This window comes from Girardinichthys multiradiatus, chromosome 23, assembly GCF_021462225.1.
Source record: "Girardinichthys multiradiatus isolate DD_20200921_A chromosome 23, DD_fGirMul_XY1, whole genome shotgun sequence".
NCBI classification, from domain to species: Eukaryota; Metazoa; Chordata; class Actinopteri; order Cyprinodontiformes; family Goodeidae; genus Girardinichthys; species Girardinichthys multiradiatus.
Window position 1 is genome coordinate 43,651,944 of NC_061815.1, and position 17,943 is coordinate 43,669,886.

General features: G+C 41.1%; 1 protein-coding gene across 1 annotated transcript in view; it reads left to right on the top strand.

Annotated features, from left to right (window-relative positions):
* Positions 1–2,603: 2,603 nt before the first annotated feature.
* sec24b (SEC24 homolog B, COPII coat complex component) overlaps positions 2,604–17,943 on the top strand; it is a 33,825-nt gene continuing 18,485 nt past the window's right edge. Inside the window, exons 1-5 of the mRNA XM_047354201.1 lie at positions 2,604–2,908; positions 6,341–6,997; positions 7,156–7,317; positions 10,467–10,613; positions 16,459–16,542. Coding sequence (XP_047210157.1) covers positions 2,815–2,908; positions 6,341–6,997; positions 7,156–7,317; positions 10,467–10,613; positions 16,459–16,542 — 1,144 coding nt within the window. The 5' untranslated portion in view covers positions 2,604–2,814. The remainder of the gene's footprint in view (positions 2,909–6,340; positions 6,998–7,155; positions 7,318–10,466; positions 10,614–16,458; positions 16,543–17,943) is intronic.

Genomic DNA, 17,943 nt, shown 5'->3' on the forward strand with positions numbered 1-17,943 from the left:
TGTATGCTCACATGGTCGCCGTTCCTGTAGAGTGTACGGTCACCCCACCATGTCTATCCGACGTGTAAGATGTGCTTTGAGAGGGCCTACCCTTTGTGGGGCCCTGCGTAGCAGACAAACAGGTTTTCAGACTGGCGTAGAGAGGCTGTCACACCGATGTACGCTTCCACACTTGAACAGGGCAGAAGGGCTCACTAGTGTCATCTACACCACAGCGAGCAAGCGTCAGGCAGGGATGAGGCCACCTTAGGCCAAAGAGTAACGCCCAAGCCACCAGGGTTCCACCGGCAAAGCATGAAGTTCGCCCACGTGTTTTGCCGTAGCCAGGAGAATTTTGTTTTCTCTTAGACAAGCACTCAAGGCTTACTTCTGTCAAGGGCTTGAATTGAGCAGACCAGAGGGCAGTGAGGACCAAAGAATTATCCCATACAGGTACGACAGGACGTGTGGGTGGATGCAAACGTAGGGAGCCTTTCAGGAGCAAAGACACATCCTTGTTACGGCCAATGGTGTCATCACGTACCACCATATGTTGCCAACAAGAGATGGCAGGGGCATAAGCCTACAGGGTGGTGATCCTGACCTGACCAGTAATGGGAGGGTGGCTGCGAAACTGCAGAACATATCGGGAGCTGTCCAGTGGGTGAGTTGAACCAGGGTGAAGTGTCCCACCGCCTGTTTCCAAGATGTCATTTCTGGGGCCCCTTGCCGTTGGAAGCCTACGAAGGCTGCTAGCTAAACTGCCCTTGCTAAGGGGAAATAAGAGCCTGAAACCTGGGCACATCCCATTAGCCATGAGCAGGCTCGGCAATGGACGGCGGCTGCCACCCACACCGAGATGCTGCGAACGTCTCCTATGAAGACCGCAAATTGTTGCCTGGTATAGGAAACCTGGGCAAAGCTCTTCAAGGCTGCAAGCGCAGCTGAACCAAACAGCTCCCCGGAAATCACGAGAAGTCTCATCAGGATCTCCTTCTTGGGAGACTGTGCCAACCAAACATGACGACGCACCCGACAAAGGTAGACAGACGCACCCAATCTCCCTCAACAGAAGAGCAAACGCATGTAAGGAAGCATCAACCAATCCCTGAATAGGTCCATCAATTGCCAAGCCCTCCAAGCAATGACCCAGCAACGAATGAGACAGCGAATGGCAGAGTCACCCCAGTCTAGACCCTGAGTTATAAGCTCTACAGAGCAAGTCATCATTGATGCAACACTGAGGACAAGGGCATCTGGCATTGGTTCCCATAGCCTCATCCAGGACCACGATGAGGGATGCTATGGCAGGTTCCACCAAAGGCATATGGCCCAAGCCAAACTTGGGAGTGTCCTGCATAGCCACCAGAGCCATACCATCTGGCGTTGACTGAGAAGAATCAGACTAAACCAATATCGAAAGACACTGCCACCCGTCAGACGACAAAGAAAACTGCTGCATCTAGCGAAACACACAACTGCAGACTTAACAGAATGGGAAAAAAAATGACTTACCAGAAAATAGATAGTTGAACTCTCCATGGGCACGAATGATTATTGAGTGCATTTCTTCTGGCAGTCAGTAGGGATAAAACAGAACTAAAGTTTTGTGTTGAAAATATATTTTTGTTTTGCATTAAATGTCCCAACTTGTTTTTATTACCAAATGATATAAAAACAAAAAGAGCAGTGGAACACTATTGGGAAACCACTGAGATTGTGTTTTTTCATTTATTTCGATTGAGAGACTAAAAGAACGGTGCCACAAGCCAATTGTAAGGCAAAAAAAAAAAAAAAAAACAAGACTCGTAATGACATCTTTCTTCTATTCCCATTTTTCAACTTCCCTTACTTGTTCAGACTCAAACAAATTCTGTCTTGAATTATCTTTCCATCACTTAGCACTCTTATGGTATCATCAGAGCAGTGCAACAGCTGGTTAAGGTTTCAAATTGCTCTTTTTTTTCCTAGAAATGAATTTGCATGACAAGATTTATGAAAGTATTTGTTTAGCAAATGGGAATTACTTAGTCATTTCATATTGTTTCTAAGGACAGTGGGACTTTGTATGTTTTCCACATTGTGTGAAGGACTTTAATTTTGTTTGTATTTTTACATTGCTTTGTAAGGATACAGGGCACTGAGAAGGGTCTGACTCTTGGTCCAGACGTGAAAAGGTTTTAAAGGAATATTCCCCCATTACCAAGATACCTAACGGACCAGAAGGGTTCTAAGGAATTACCTCCTCCCCAAGGAGAAACTATGATTTTATGGTAAAAAAATGGACGAACAAGCACCGAGTGCATCAATAAATGCGTTAAAGTTTCAAGTTTGTATGAATTTAGTATGAATTTACAAAAGATTGAGGTCATTCTTTCATTTGTAGTCCAACTTTCCTTTCCTTTGTCATTTCAATGCAATTTACTTTTTTGTTTATGTCATGTTTTATGTTATCATGTAAAGCACTTTAAATTGTCTTGTTGCTGAAATGTGCTAAACAAATAAACTTGTCTTACCTTTAAATGTTTCACTAAACTCTGAACTATGAATGTGTCCTCAGCCATTACATTAAAAAACGAACACTTGCATAGCAACTCCAGCAGAGGGCGTGACATGAACATGAGCAGGTGTCAGCTAAGCTCCTAAGCATCTTTACTGGAGGTTTCAACCCTTTAGTTGAGCGGACCTCCCAGGCTTGGCTGCCCGGTCTTCAGAGACCATCAGCGGCCTCTATCGCGTCTGTCGCGGGGGGGTTACCCAGGCTTTAGGACACTGACGTTCATGTGTGTGCACTCACCCTTGTGTCTGGGGGCGTGAGAACGTCAGGACCACGCGATGTCTGCACCGGGGTTTACAAACCTCGACAGTTCAGCGGACCACAAGCAGAACTCAACGCCGAACGGTGGAGCTTCGCCCCGCTGTCAGAACGGTAACACGGGCCAGGAGGATGCAATCAACCAGCTTGTTGGTGTTAGCATGCTAATACCGTGGAGGCAGATACTGAAGGATTTAGAAAAGCCTTTAATTTATTGTTTTTACGTTTTATTTTCTATTATATTGAATTAATTTAAAAGAACCTTTTTATTTGCGAAAAGTGATGATTTTAGCTTGCGGCGAAGCTAAGTGCTAACATCTGCTAACTCGAAGCTAACGCAGTCCAATGGGGATAACGGGGTTGAAGTTAGCTAAGTGTTAGCAAGTGTGATGACAGATTGTGCGCAATCTGTTTACATTTACCTTAAAACTCTTGAAAACAACTATTCATTTAAAGTTAGATGTAGGACTAGCTTTTACATTCATATTTTATTTTTTCAATGTCAAAATCTGTATGCGTATTTAAATGAAGTAAGCCCTTTCTGTTAAATATGTGATAACATTTTTTCGAAATGTTTAGCGAATATAGAACAATAATTAAGGAAAAGATAAAACTTGGCAAATTTTACACATTAGTGGCTGCGCAGTATTACAGTCTGTTGTCATTTAAACTTTTCTTACTGAGTCCAGACCGTAGGCTTTGTAGTATTAAATTTAATATGAAACATAAAACGTACTTTTGCTAGTTAAGAATGTACATTATTGTCACTGCTATCCGCAACATTGTACAGTACAAGATTGGGTGTGCCACTGTACAAATGCAGAGGTAACAATAAAATATTAAGTAATAATCAAGTATATTATGTCTTACAGAGACCCTATTTACAAAAAGACAATGATAGGTGGTCAAAGGCCTGAGTAATCCTGTACATCTGTCTGTTTGTATATGACTTTATATAAACACTACATTACTGTTTATGGTTGAGTAAGTTATCGTTTTGCATATTGTACCTAGGGTTTTAACACTATAAATATTGATGGAATTTGAAACAAGAGTATAAATCACATCCCATTTACATGATATGAAATATATTTGTTCAGTTAAGTAAATTCTTCATTTAGATTGTGTCTACGTTGTTTAGCTGTGTTTTGGAATAATTTAGATTATAGACATGGCTCTGGCGGAGACAAAACAGTTCTTCAGTATGGTTGGTTGTTTGCAGATGTTTCTGTAGGATCTGCAGCTCCAAGAGGTGGTGATGTTGAGGTGTGAGGTCCTTACAGATGCTGGTTGCTTTTCTGGGGCACAGAGCTGTATACAGGTCCTTCTCAAAATATTATCATATTGTGATGAAGTTCATTATTTTCCATAATGTCATGATGAAAATTTAACATTCATATATTTTAGATTCATTGCACACTAACTGAAATATTTCAGGTATTTTATTGTCTTAATACGGATGATTGTGGCATACAGCTCATGAAAACCCAAAATTCCTATCTCACAAAATTAGCATATTTCATCCGACCAATAAAAGAAAAGTGTTTTTAATACAAACATTGTCAACCTTCAAATAATCATGTACAGTTATGCACTCAATACTTGGTCGGGAATCCTTTTGCAGAAATGACTGCTTCAATGCGGCGTGGCATGGAGGCAATCAGCCTGTGGCACTGCTGAGGTCTTATGGAGGCCCAGGATGCTTCGATAGCGGCCTTTAGCTCATCCAGAGTGTTGGGTCTTGAGTCTCTCAACGTTTTCTTCACAATATCCCACAGATTCTCTATGGGGTTCAGGTCAGGAGAGTTGGCAGGCCAATTGAGCACAGTGATACCATGGTCAGTAAACCATTTACCAGTGGTTTTGGCACTGTGAGCAGGTGCCAGGTCGTGCTGAAAAATGAAATCTTCATCTCCATAAAGCTTTTCAGCAGATGGAAGCATGAAGTGCTCCAAAATCTCCTGATAGCTAGCTGCATTGACCCTGCCCTTGATAAAACACAGTGGACCAACACCAGCAGCTGACACGGCACCCCAGACCATCACTGACTGGGTACTTGACACTGGACTTCTGGCATTTTGGCATTTCCTTCTCCCCAGTCTTCCTCCAGACTCTGGCACCTTGATTTCTGAATGACATGCAGAATTTGCTTTCACCCGAAAAAAGTACTTTGGACCACTGAGCAACAGTCCAGTGCTGCTTCTCTGTAGCCCAGGTCAGGCGCTTCTGTCGCTGTTTCTGGGTCAAAAGTGGCTTGACCTGGGGAATGTGGCACCTGTAGCCCATTTCCTGCACACGCCTGTGCACGGTGGCTCTGGATGTTTCTACTCCAGACTCAGTCCACTGCTTCCGCAGGTCCCCCAAGGTCTGGAATCGGCCCTTCTCCACAATCTTCCTCAGGGTCCGGTCACCTCTTCTCGTTGTGCAGCGTTTTCTGCCACACTTTTTCCTTCCCACAGACTTCCCACTGAGGTGCCTTGATACAGCACTCTGGGAACAACCTATTCGTTCAGAAATTTCTTTCTGTGTCTTACCCTCTTGCTTGAGGGTGTCAATAGTGGCCTTCTGGACAGCAGTCAGGTCCGCAGTCTTACCCATGATTGGGGTTTTGAGTGATGAACCAGGCTGGGAGTTTTAAAGGCCTCAGGAATCTTTTGCAGGTGTTTAGAGTTAACTCATTGATTCAGATGATTAGGTTCATAGCTCGTTTAGAGACCCTTTTAATGATATGCTAATTTTGTGAGATAGGAATTTTGGGTTTTCATGAGCTGTATGCCAAAATCATCCGTATTAAGACAATAAAAGACCTGAAATATTTCAGTTAGTGTGCAATGAATCTAAAATATATGAATGTTACATTTTCATCATGACATTATGGAAAATAATGAACTTTATCACAATATGCTAATATTTTGAGAAGGACCTATACATCTCACCCAGTGCTACAACTAGTTGAGGTACCATGATTAGACGTGAAGGGACCTGAGAATATGCTTACTTGAGTGCCTGTAAAAAGTTACCAACTCCCCTTGTGCCAGTCAGGCTTTCGTCAGGGTTCCTCAGAAATAAGTCATTATTGAAGGTTTATACACTTTCCAGCAGTGTTTGTGTTTCTGTGAGAGTTGCACTGCTGGTAACCTAATACTGTATCTGTCCATCCTGTCCCAAACTTTCTCTAACTGATCTGACTCAGTGATAAGAGAAGCAATCTGATTTTGGTTTTAGTTTTTTAGATGCAGAAGATTTCTGATGTTTTTAGGCAAAGGGTCAAAACTGGTAAACAGACCACAGACTTCGCCAAAGTGCTGCATTGCAGAGTAAGAGCTGCTGCGTTTGGCAAATCAGAGTTGGTAGCCAAACATTTTTAAACCCTATAGCCTTGTTTTGGACAAAAATATCTCTGGTGGCCTTTTTTTTGCAAAATTCTGCCTCTGCTGTTGGAGTACTGTTGAGGAGCTTTTATCTATAGCCATATAATAAGTCTATTTACGTTTACACAATCTGAAGACGGCCTTTTTTTTTTACATCCGTTTTATTTTTCTCCAGGTCCCCTGCCGACCCACCCATCCATGTATCCTCCTGCAAACTACTATGGAGCTCCACCTCTGCTACAGAGCTACCCCACCATCCCCGGCCACGCCACCTCTGTTCCCAGCAAAGCGTCGATCACAAGCAGTGCCCACAGTCAGAACTACTACCAAAACAACCATCAACAGCAGCAGCAAACACAACTCCCTCAGCATCAAGTAGCACCTTCTCCATACACTGCTCCCCCTCCTTCTCAGCCGTATGCCACCATTCCATCTTCTGGACTTCCACATTTAAATGCCCAGTACCACCAACAGCCATTCCAGCAGCAGCAAACACACTACGCCAGTCCCAGGTCCTACTATGGTCAGCAGTCATACAGAGCTTCTCCAGCACAGGCCCATCATCAGCAGCAGCTGGTTTCACCACCAGCCTGCAGACCCGGTGCTCCCCGCTATCCAAATGTTTCATACCCATCTGCCCCTGCAAGCAGCCAGTATGGCACCCCCAGTTCCTCCAAGAGCATCTCCACGCCTGTCATGTCCACCCAGATGGGAGCGCCGTTGCATCAGTTCAGCGCTCCGCCTCCAGCCTCAGCGACAGCAGTGCAGCCAGGGTACAGCATGGGAGCCGAACATCAAACGGCAGCAACAGTAAATGGTAGAGGAAGCACAGGTATGTCAGAGAGATTTTTGTTGCTCATATGTGTTTCTAGTTTCCATATCCTGATGCTCAAGAGTTAATTTTTGCATAACTTCAAATGTTCATCATCAAATTGTCTTTGATTAGTCACCCTCTAACTACATCTTCTGTTTTTCTGTGATTGGTTACAGTCCAAAACAATATCCACCAACACTATGACCAAAGCCATCAGGCCCTACACAGCTACAACTCCTACAGTGGGGTGACACAAAGCAGCGGAGGTGCAGATAGAGACCGACCGCCCTCAGGAACCCCCTCTGCTTCAGTGCGTTCCTCTCCAAGCCACCATCCAGGTAGCGACAATTCACATTTTTTTTTATGTTGCAAAATTGTTGCCTATTGTCTTATTTATATATTGAAGTGCAAAGATGGAACCTGAACATTTACACCAACAAGATGCATGTTTGTGTTTGAAGATATTTGTCCACAGACAGGATTACATATAATTGTTTTCTATCTTCTGGCATCTCTGTTTTGTGTATTTAAGGTGTTTCTTGGCTCTGTGAGTGAACCTGCGATCAGCCAATGTGCAACAATGTGTGCAAAGTTTAGATGATCACAGCTGCATGTTTAGTTAGCGCACGTAATCTGATGTGCACACAAAACACCTTTCAAATGTGCAGGTGTCTGAGCCTTGATGCAAATTTTCAGGGTTTCAGGGTCAGAAATGTGCTGCTGGTTTATTTGTGATCCATGGCTTTCTTTGCTGATACAATCAGTAAAACTGTAGAAAGCCTGCACCAGTTGCATTTGCATTTTCTTCGAAAACCCGTCTCCACAGCTTCAGACTTTAGAAAGAAGGTGCTGTTTAAATTCACAAACACTTCAGCTGCAATTTTAAGCATTTGTAGCCAATAACACAGTGGTAGCTGGTGAAAGGTTTACATACAGCCATGTACTTGACTATCATGTTGATCTGGGGTTTTTAAACATGTATCTGAAGTGATGGTTTTTCAGCGTGGAATGATTATACAACTTGCAGCTTAAGTGATTTTTGAAATAAGAACTGTGTGCACAAGTTTTATTTATGTATTTCCTCTAGTCCACACAGGGTCGAAATTACACATACAGACTCAAATATAAACCCAATTAAACCCAATTTAAAAAAAAAACAATAAAAAAAAAAAATTAAAGCAGGCTAACGTGGTTCTACTGGAATGGACCTGATTTCAACTATATGAATACTTTATGGACCAATTACTATGAGAAGAGTAGGTAAATATTCAGCTATATGTCAGAAGCTCGATGATGACTACCAAACGTCTGTGATCCTCTTCAACTTTCTAAGGAACATTTAACCAAATATGGGTGGGAGTGTATAAATATATACACTCACCGGCCACTTTATTAGGTACACCTGTCCAACTGCTCGTTAACACAAATTTCTAATCAGCCAATCACATGGCAGCAACTCACTGCATTTAAGCATGTAGACATGGTCCAGATGATCTACTGCAGTTCAAACCGAGCATCAGAATGGGGAAGAAAGGTGATTTAAGTGTCTTTGTACATGGCATGGTTGTTGGTGCCAGACGGGCTGGTCTGAGTATTTCAGAAACTGCTGATCTACTGGGATTTTCACGCACTACCATCTCTAGGGTTTACAGAGAATGGTCCAAAAAAGAGAAAATATCCAGTTCTGTGGGCGCAAATGCCTTGTTGATACCAGAGGTCAGAGGAGAATGGCCAGACTGGTTTGAGCTGATAGAAAGGCAACAGTAACTCAAATAACCACTCGTTACAACCAAGGCATGCAGAAGAGCATCTCTGAACGCACAACATGTCAAACCTTGAGGCGGATGGGCTACAGCAGCAGAAGACCACACCGGGTGTCACTCTTGTCAGCTAAGAACAGGAAACTGAGGCTACAATTCGCACAGGATCACCAAAGTTGGACAATAGAAGATTGGAAAAATGTTGCCTGGTCTGATGAGTCTCGATTTCTGCTGCAACATTCAGATGGTAGGGTCATAATTTGGTGTCAACAACATGAAAGCATGGATCCATCCTGCCTTGTATCAACGGTTCAGGCTGGTGGTGGTGGTGTAACGGTGTGGGGGATATTTTCTTAGCACACTTTGGGCCCCTTAGTACCAACTGAGCATCGTGTCAACGCCACAGCCTACCTGAGTATTGTTGCTGACCATGTCCATCCCTTTATGACCACAGTGGACCCATCTTCTGATGGTTACTTCCAGCAGGATAATGCACCATGTCATAAAGCATGAATCATCTCAGACTGGTTTCTTGAACATGACAATAAGTTCACTGTACTCAAATGGCCTCCACAGTCACCAGATCTCAATCCAATAGATGCAGCCGACAAATCTGCAGCATCTGTGTGATGCTATCATGTCAATATTTACCAAACTCTCTAAGGAATGTTTCCAGTACCTTGTTGAATCTATGCCACGAACGATTAAGGCAGTTCTAAAGGCAAAAGGGAGTCCAACTCGGTACTAGCAAGGTGTACCTAATAAAGTGGCCGGTGAGTGTAGATTTAAGATTGCATGTATAATTATGAACCTGTGTGAATGAAAGAAAATCCAATCCAAACCATAACTTCAAACCTGTGCACCCAAAGCTTGATTTGAAAAATGATTGAAGTTCTACAATCATTCCACCCTGAAGGAAGATAAAATGAAAGTCTGGAATTAATATGATTTTTGTACCCATGATGAGGAAACGTAATGTTTGTGTCCATCTCAGTAACTTTCACATGTTTAAAGCATATTTTATAATCTGTTTATTTGCATTTAAAATGATTTACTAAACCGAGCAGCAGCAGTTGTTCCTGTTTATTTTAAGGATGTCAGTTAAATGTGGTTGACTTGCATAGCTGCAGGAAACTATATAGAAAAGTTGAGATGTTCAGTGCCGGCTGTAAGCAGATTGTGGGTCATTTTCAAATCAGAATCAGTTTTAATCAGATCTCTTCCTGTTGGTGTTTAAAACATCTGGTTGATGTTAATGTGGCGTGTTTAAGGTAAAACCAGCCAAAGCAACATAGACTAGTCACGTTCTGTGTTTCTGCTAAAACATTCTGAACATTTCCACTTATTAACAGTTTGAGTATTTCAGTTATATATAAAAATAAAAAACTAATATATGTTTCCATGTGGGATTCTTTAAGTGTATTTGATTCATAATTGGGGATTATCCGATTCATTAATTGTTAATTCATTGTGTGTTTTTCTATTAATTCTGCTTTTGTTTGAAGTGAAAAAGTAGACTACAGTTTCCAATAGAGACCATTCAATAAAATGACTGGGAAAAAAGAAAACTGGCTGGTTTTACACCTATAGAGGTGAAGAAAATCAGACTGGGGAAAAATAAACATGTTCTTTTTTAATCCAACACACAACACTCTGTCCCCTTCTGCTGTTAGTCGCTCAGTCCTAACAGTTTTCTTCTGATCCTTTCCCAATCCACCTTCCAACAGGCCTGCAGTATGGATATGTTGCTAATAGTGGAGCTAGCTCAGCCTCTGCTACCACCTCAGGCGCAGCAGCACCCCCCTCGTCATCCAGCACTGATGATGATGAGGAGGAGGAGGAGGAGGAGGAGGAGGATGAGGATGAGGAAGCAGGTCTGCTTTAGCTTTTACCTTCTTTACCCCCTTTGTTTTCCTTTCTTCATCCCCATGAACTCATCCACCAACCCTCTAAATGTCCTGCATTGTCCTGTCCTGTACACAGTTCTGTTCTTATGTTGAGTCAGTTCTTGTCTACAATCATATACTCCTTAATCAGGTCAATGTCTTTTAACCAGAATAGTCAGATTCTTCCTTTTTCATCTAAACCAGCGAGTCTCATACTTTAATTTATTCTTTGAAATGTCTGTGCATCCTTTTTCTGTTGTATAATTTCTGACCTGTACTGTTTTTCCTTTTAGAAAGGTGATGGGTTAGTATATTAGCAACTGATTTATCTGGAAGGCCTCTGCTTGTTGTAATTGTAATACAGAGCAAGATGTCGTCCTTGGATGTATGCCTGTCTCACTCTTTCACACTCAGCGATGGTGGAGGTAAAATCCTCCCTCCCAAACGCCTCTTTCCAGCCATCGTCTGACCTATATGGAAAAACAAATTCAATAAACTACAGGCAGGGTAGAGAAGTGAAAGGCCTCGGATGAAATGTAGTTCAAGCTAGAGGATTTTTTCACATACTTGATCAATTATGTAGAAGACTAAAATATAGGCCTTGCAGACAAACGGTCCTGGGTTCAAATCCTGGTCTCACAGACCAAAAACATGACTCTAATTTGCCCTTAGGTGTGTAGGTGTGTGTGTGTGTGTGTGTGTGTGTGTTCCTGTCTTGGCATCACAGTGAGAACCATTTTCCCGATTTCACCATCAAATTGAGGACCATTTGTACCAAAGTGAGGACATTTTGCTGGTCCTCATGACCTATTTTGCTAACGGTTAGGTTTAGGACTAAGATGTGAATTGACTTTAGGTTAAGGTTAGGGTTAGGTAAGCACTGGTAATGGTTAGGTTTAGGGTTATTGTCAGGGTTAGGGCATAGAAAGGGTTGAAAATGACTGAAAATCTATGGAAGTCAACATATGGTCCTCACAACATATAGCTAAACAAGAGTGTGTGTGTCTCTGTGTTGCCCTGTGATGGACTGGCGACCCGTCCAGGGCGTACCCTGCCTCCTGCCCAATGACCACTGGACATGGGCATCATTCCTGTAGATTTTCTGGGATTTGTATAATGTCTTGAATTTGCGTTGTTATCCATGACTGAAATTGTGTTTTTGTTTTGGGTTTTTTTTTTTAGGAAAAGTTTGTATCTGACAACAAGAAAGTGTTTTTATTTTTTATTTTGTCATCACTGGACCATACCAACAAACTAATGTATTTTGTTCAGTAGCAGTTTTTCTGTTTAGTATTTATTCTTATTGACATAATTATTTCATCTGAAATCATTTAAATTAGAAATCTTAAAATCAATACCAACCCATTAGGTCTGTATATTGTTTTTAAAATACAGTCGTCTTTTCCTGCTGACTTACATGCGTGTCAAGGATCTAACAGTGTACTTAGCCTCATCCTCTCGTGGTGTTCAGCCTGTACCGATCCCCCTGGAGCGTTGTCATCAGCCAGAGGTTAACATGTGTTTAAATATAGCCTCTCCAGGTCCATGTGTTTACTGACGGCCCTGTTCGTCACTAGAGAGCCTGCTTAGCACTTCCACCAGACGTTAACGTGTCACCTAATAATAAAAACAGGGCTCTTTTTAGCTTTCTGTTTGTCCTTTATGGTCTTTATAGTTCTGCTTAGTGCTGCTCAGACTCTCACATTGATGGAAAACATCAGTTGATGATTTCTCAAATTAAGGCCAACTAGATTCTGTCAAATGAAATCTGTTTTGTTTTTACATGATGATAATGATTGGATTTCTCAGTTTTGAGGTAAATTAAAGAGAAAATACTTTTAGTCTTTATTTTGAGGGACTTTAGACTGAAATTATAAAAATGTATAAAACTAAACCATAATTTTTGGGTTTGTTTTTGTTAAACTAGTTTATTTTCATTGTCGACAAGTTTTCAGTAGCTGCAAAAAAATGTATGCAGATATATTCATTCAGAAATGCTTCTAAACTTTTGACCGGAATATGAGCTTCTCTAAAGTAGATCTAACATTGGCTCTTAAAGGCCAAGATGAAACAAAAATCTGAAAATGTGATGGTGGTTATTGTTTACAAATAAAATTGTGGCAGGGATTTGTATTTAGTCCCCTATATTCTGATACCTCTAAAAAAGATCCAGTTTAACCACTTGCCTTCAGAACTCCCTTAATTGGCAAATAGAGCCCAAATTTTCAAACTCCAGTTACTTTGTGAAGGCCTCAGAGGTCGTTAGAGAACATTCGTGAGGAAACGACATCATAACAAGAAGGGAAAACAGTGGCCAGGTCGGGGAGAAAGTTGTACAGCAGTCTGAAACGGTTCTAAAACAATTTCTCAAGCTTTGAATGTCTTACAGAGTTATGCTCAATCCATCATCTGAAAATGGAAAGAGTATGGCACAACTACTAACCAACCGAGGCATAGATGTCCACCTAAACTGACAGGCTGGGCAAGGAGACCATTGATCAAAGGAGCAGCCAAGAGGCCCCTCATAGCTCTGGAGGAGCTGCAGAGATCCACTGTTTACATGGGAGAATCTGTTGACAAGACAACAGTTAGTCATGCACTCCACAACTCTGGGCTTTATAGGAGCATGGGAAGATAGAAACATCAAAATAAATCCATGAGTTCCATGGTTCCAGTTGGTCAGGCATGGGAAACGGTTGACAATAAATTAACACCTTTACAAGGCTTGGCATGCCGGCCCAAAGGGGGTTGTCTTGTTTCTTCTAAATAGTTCATAAGTTCATGCTGTGCCCAAAAACAAAAATGAAGCACCAATGAAACATCTGTAGTTAAATGGAGGACAGACATGGATTTTAATCTGTACTTTATGTATTTAAGAAAAGCAGTATAAGACTAAATCTTTCACTAACCAGCTCTCTGTGTGATTTTTAGCCAAATTCTTTTTCCGTTCATGAACTAATTTTGAGTTAAATCTCCCAAGTATTTCCTTGCTGACAAGTTCAAATCCAGTGTGCAGAATACTTTCTTTTGTTCTGAACATTTTAAAAAAGAGATTTCTCTTTATTTTCTCAGTCTGTATTTATTAGTAAATCATATGTTGATTCATGCAACGCAGATTCTATGAGTTTTCCTTTCCTTGCCAGTGCTGACTGTAGATAAGATTAGTGTGACTGAAGCACATCAGACACTTTGTGAATGGAGTCTTTATTGTCAGTTATCTGTGATGTAAAGTTGTGCTACATGCGAAGAGATTTGTCACTGAGAGATGTAATAAGTGTCTTGGAGAACAAGTCGAAGAATGCTTCTTCTGTCCGCCTTTCTGAGCTCATAATCCTGGCGTCTGCTGCCTATATTTACGGGTAGATAATTGGATCGGGTTCTGTCCAATGAGCTCTCAGCCCAGGGCTGCTGCGTGTTGGTTTGCTGTTGATCTCTCCCTTTGACCCACATGGATTAATAGCTTCATTCAAATATTCTAATGCTTATGGAAATCCCTCCCAGAGTTTGAAGTGCGTTGGGGGAAAAAGTGTTATTTTTGCACTCAATGAAATGATATTTGAGGATTTTGTCTTGTTTTATAAATGGGAGACTGGGGAACAGAAATTAAGGGAATGTGCAGCTATAGTCACTGGCAAACAACGTAGAATATCTGCTCTTTTATTCTTGCTTTCTCGACAGTTTGAATTCTGAAACTCATGGACCTCCTTTTACTTTGAATGTCCTCAGTTATAACAAGTGTTTCAGCAGTGGCATCAGGAGCTGACGTGCACAGCTGGTAGCCCCAGCACTGCTTACAGAGCCGGTCACATGGCACAGACTGACCAGTAGCTGAAAAACACAGATTTGTTAGTTTAGTACAATAATGTGCACAGTTTGTGATACTGTTTTTTTTTTTGCTGTCATTTTCTTAAGCAATGCACATGAAAACAGGCCATGATTTATAAAAACAAGGTTGCACGCCTCACTTGAGGTGAAGCTTGCATATTGGTGGCAGGTGACCAACAAAAGTAGTTTAGATTTGTTTGTTTTTTTAGGAGCAATCATTTAAAAATGCCATATACCAGAGATCAGGTCAAGACTTTTACTGGTTCACTTGCATGTATCATCTGATAACTTTTATCAGTTAATTTAGCACCAGCTCACAGCAAACATTATCTCAGGGTACTTAGAAGACCAACACAGGCTTAGTTCATATCCAGAAAATAAATAAGGGGATTCAAAGAAGATTCTGAGTGCTCCCAGAAATATTAAAAACAAAATAATAATAAATAATTCTATGACACCACTTATTCCAAATACATTTAAATGATCAGTGGAAAGCTTTTCTTTAATATAAAGATGTAAACTGAGTTTGATTATGAGGCCAAGATCTGCACCTAACAGTGATTTTGTATCAGGAAGCAAAAATAAGCCAATGAGAAATTCTTGTCTGCGGTCACTAGGCAGTTTGTCTGTTTGAGGGTTTTCCATTTCCCTGTCTGAATACCGTAAACTGAATCGCAGTATTAAATAGGCTGTTTGATCAACCAATCATGTAATAACTGGCAGTCAATGGGCATTTTTTCTAAGTTTCCCATCTATTCTCGCTGGTCTGATGATAATTATAGAGATGTAGCTGTTGCTGGTGAAAGACTTTTCAGAACACTAAAAGTGTTGTCAGGAGGATATGAACTCACGGGATGTTTATTTTTCTGTTTTTCAAGAAGATTAAACCATAAAAAGACTAAACCGGTTCTGGATTTGGGTCAGCACCTTAAAGAACAAACTTGGTTTGCAGAATTTGGTGCAATCCAGCTCAGGGAGTTCTGGTGCTAGGGGAAACCTTTGGGTTTCAGGTATGGGTTGGGTAGAGAGGGGCCTGAGGCACCGCCTTCATATATGCATCAGAATTTCCTTCTGCACTTTCCATTTTTCCAATCTTCTAATGACCAGTAAACACTGCGAGTTTGGGCCGTCGCAGACAAGGATTGTAGGAAAATCGAGACAAATCTTTGGTCATGGCTCTAAATCTGTGGTCTTACGTCGCACCGTAAGACCGGTTCAAGGACAGCCGTTGATCTTGATACCCTGCAGTAAATATCTGACAGTGTCAGATATGTAGAATGTGCACACACCAAACTTAACGTCAAACTAAAGTTTATTGTATCCACGTCGTCTAGTGTGTAATGGAATCGTCTTATAAGATTGATAAAATTGCACAGTGTAAGAAGGAAAGCCTCTGCTTCCCACAAAACAACATTGGCACAACTAGTCCTTTAGGATTTAAGTGCAGCCTTCCATGTTGTGCTTAAAATTCCTCCCCGATTGTGTGTCGCTGGCGCAGCGGTAGAGTGTGCGTCCCATATATAGAGAGATTTGGCCCTCGCCGAGGTCCCCTGGTTCGAATCCCGGCTACAGCGACCTGTACTGCACGTCCCCCTCTCTTCACCACATTTCCTGTCTGCTTACTTCCATTCTTTGAAATGACAAAGTAAAGGCCACTACTGGTGCCACAAAACAAAAACAAAAACTGCTCATCTGGCTTCTTCTCACTGTTTCTCAGAGGCCTGATGGAGGTGAAGCATATCATTGGTCAAACAAAAATCCACGTTCTGGTTTCCAAGTTTGCTTCCCATTCACTCATTCATTTTTCTTTTATCTTTACCCTGCTACAACCTTTTACAGTTCTTTATTAATGATCTCTCAAGATTGATTTATTCTATCTTTTTTTCCTTTGTTCTTTTCGTTCTATTTCATTTTGTCATCAGCTCACCTCAGTATTCTCAGTCCTTGTAGGCTGTTCTTGCTGTTTTTTTCAATGTTTAAATCCTTCCTGTTTTTCCATGTCTCTCAGGCGGTGACACTTCCTCCTCCAGTACTGGCAGCGCGTCTCCAGTTCCCAACAACTATGATTCCCTCGAAGGTGGCAGCTATCCAGGTACATCACCATCACAGACACAATGCTACTGGCGTCGGTGAAAGCGACACCACAGGCATCTGTGCATGAAAAATCTAGACTTAAATGATGTTTTCTATAACTAAAAGGTGCAATATTAACAGTGTTTATTTTTTATTTCTGCAACCTGATCCTGACAGCCTTGTCAAATATTTTTATGGTATAACATGAACACTTTTATAATTTAGTTAGGAAATTGACCAATAGAAGCTCCTTTACTCCTATTGTCTTGGTGCCACTCTGATGGAAACCTGTGAGGATAATTGTTAATAATAATATGCAAAAGAACTGTTCTGATTCAGAGTGGAGCTGAGCTGCTTTGAATCAAGAAGGTTTACCAACATTTTCAAAGTTACAGTTTCAAAATCGCTAATATATTCATATCTTTGCTATGACTTAAAATCCTCTTAACTAAATGCCACAGAAAGGGTCATAGCATAGAGTAGCAAACAACAACTACTCCTCTCCAACCTGCTGCTGCACACTGTCACCCAGCTGACTGAAAGAATGCTCCTCTTCATTTCTTGTGCTTTCAGAAGAGACAAATTGTGCAGTTTGGCAGTATTTCTGTTCATGAAAAACAGACTAGAGGACCATTACTCTTTAAAAAGATACTACTGTTTTAAACTACAGTTGGCAGCATGTCTGCTCAGCAGCCAACTGTAGGCCAGTTACCCGAACAGATACCCTGACTTGGCTATTATGAGCTTGTTCTTCCCACCCACCCCTACAAGGAGCAGAGCAGCAAAAAGGGATATATTTCTGCACAATAAGCATGATTACTGACGGGTAATTTTTTTTTTCCAAATTTCTGATTAATTCTAACAAACTCAAAATGGTAATAAATTATACAGATAGTAGATAATAGATCTTACAGACATTATTTTACCTATAACAGTCATTATGTTATATAATTATGGCTGATTTATAAATCATTAATGCTTTTCTGGTTTATTTAAAAGAAATTTGATCTCTTATACAATTTATTTTGGTACCTTAAAACCACAATAATTTGGTATTTTTACTCACTGGTTGTTAACATTAGAATATCAAACAGAAGCCTCTGACCGTTAGTCCCATGAACTCAGTTGAAAGTCAGACATTGCATCAAGGAGCAGAAACCTGGTTGTGGATCATCTAACTGGCTGCTTGGTGTTGGACCCCTTCCTACAGACATCCCAGTTCCTGAGGAACCAAAGTGGAACCTTTATTGGTTTTCGTTACAAGTATTAAGTCAGATTAGTCTGTAGATGTTGTTGCAAAAAGAAAGGGAGCATGAAAGCGAAACTTGACAAACTTTACAATTTTCTTTTATTAGAACTGAGATCATGATTGTTTTTTTTCCCAGCTCTAGTTTATTCGCATTGTTGCTTTTTATACAGG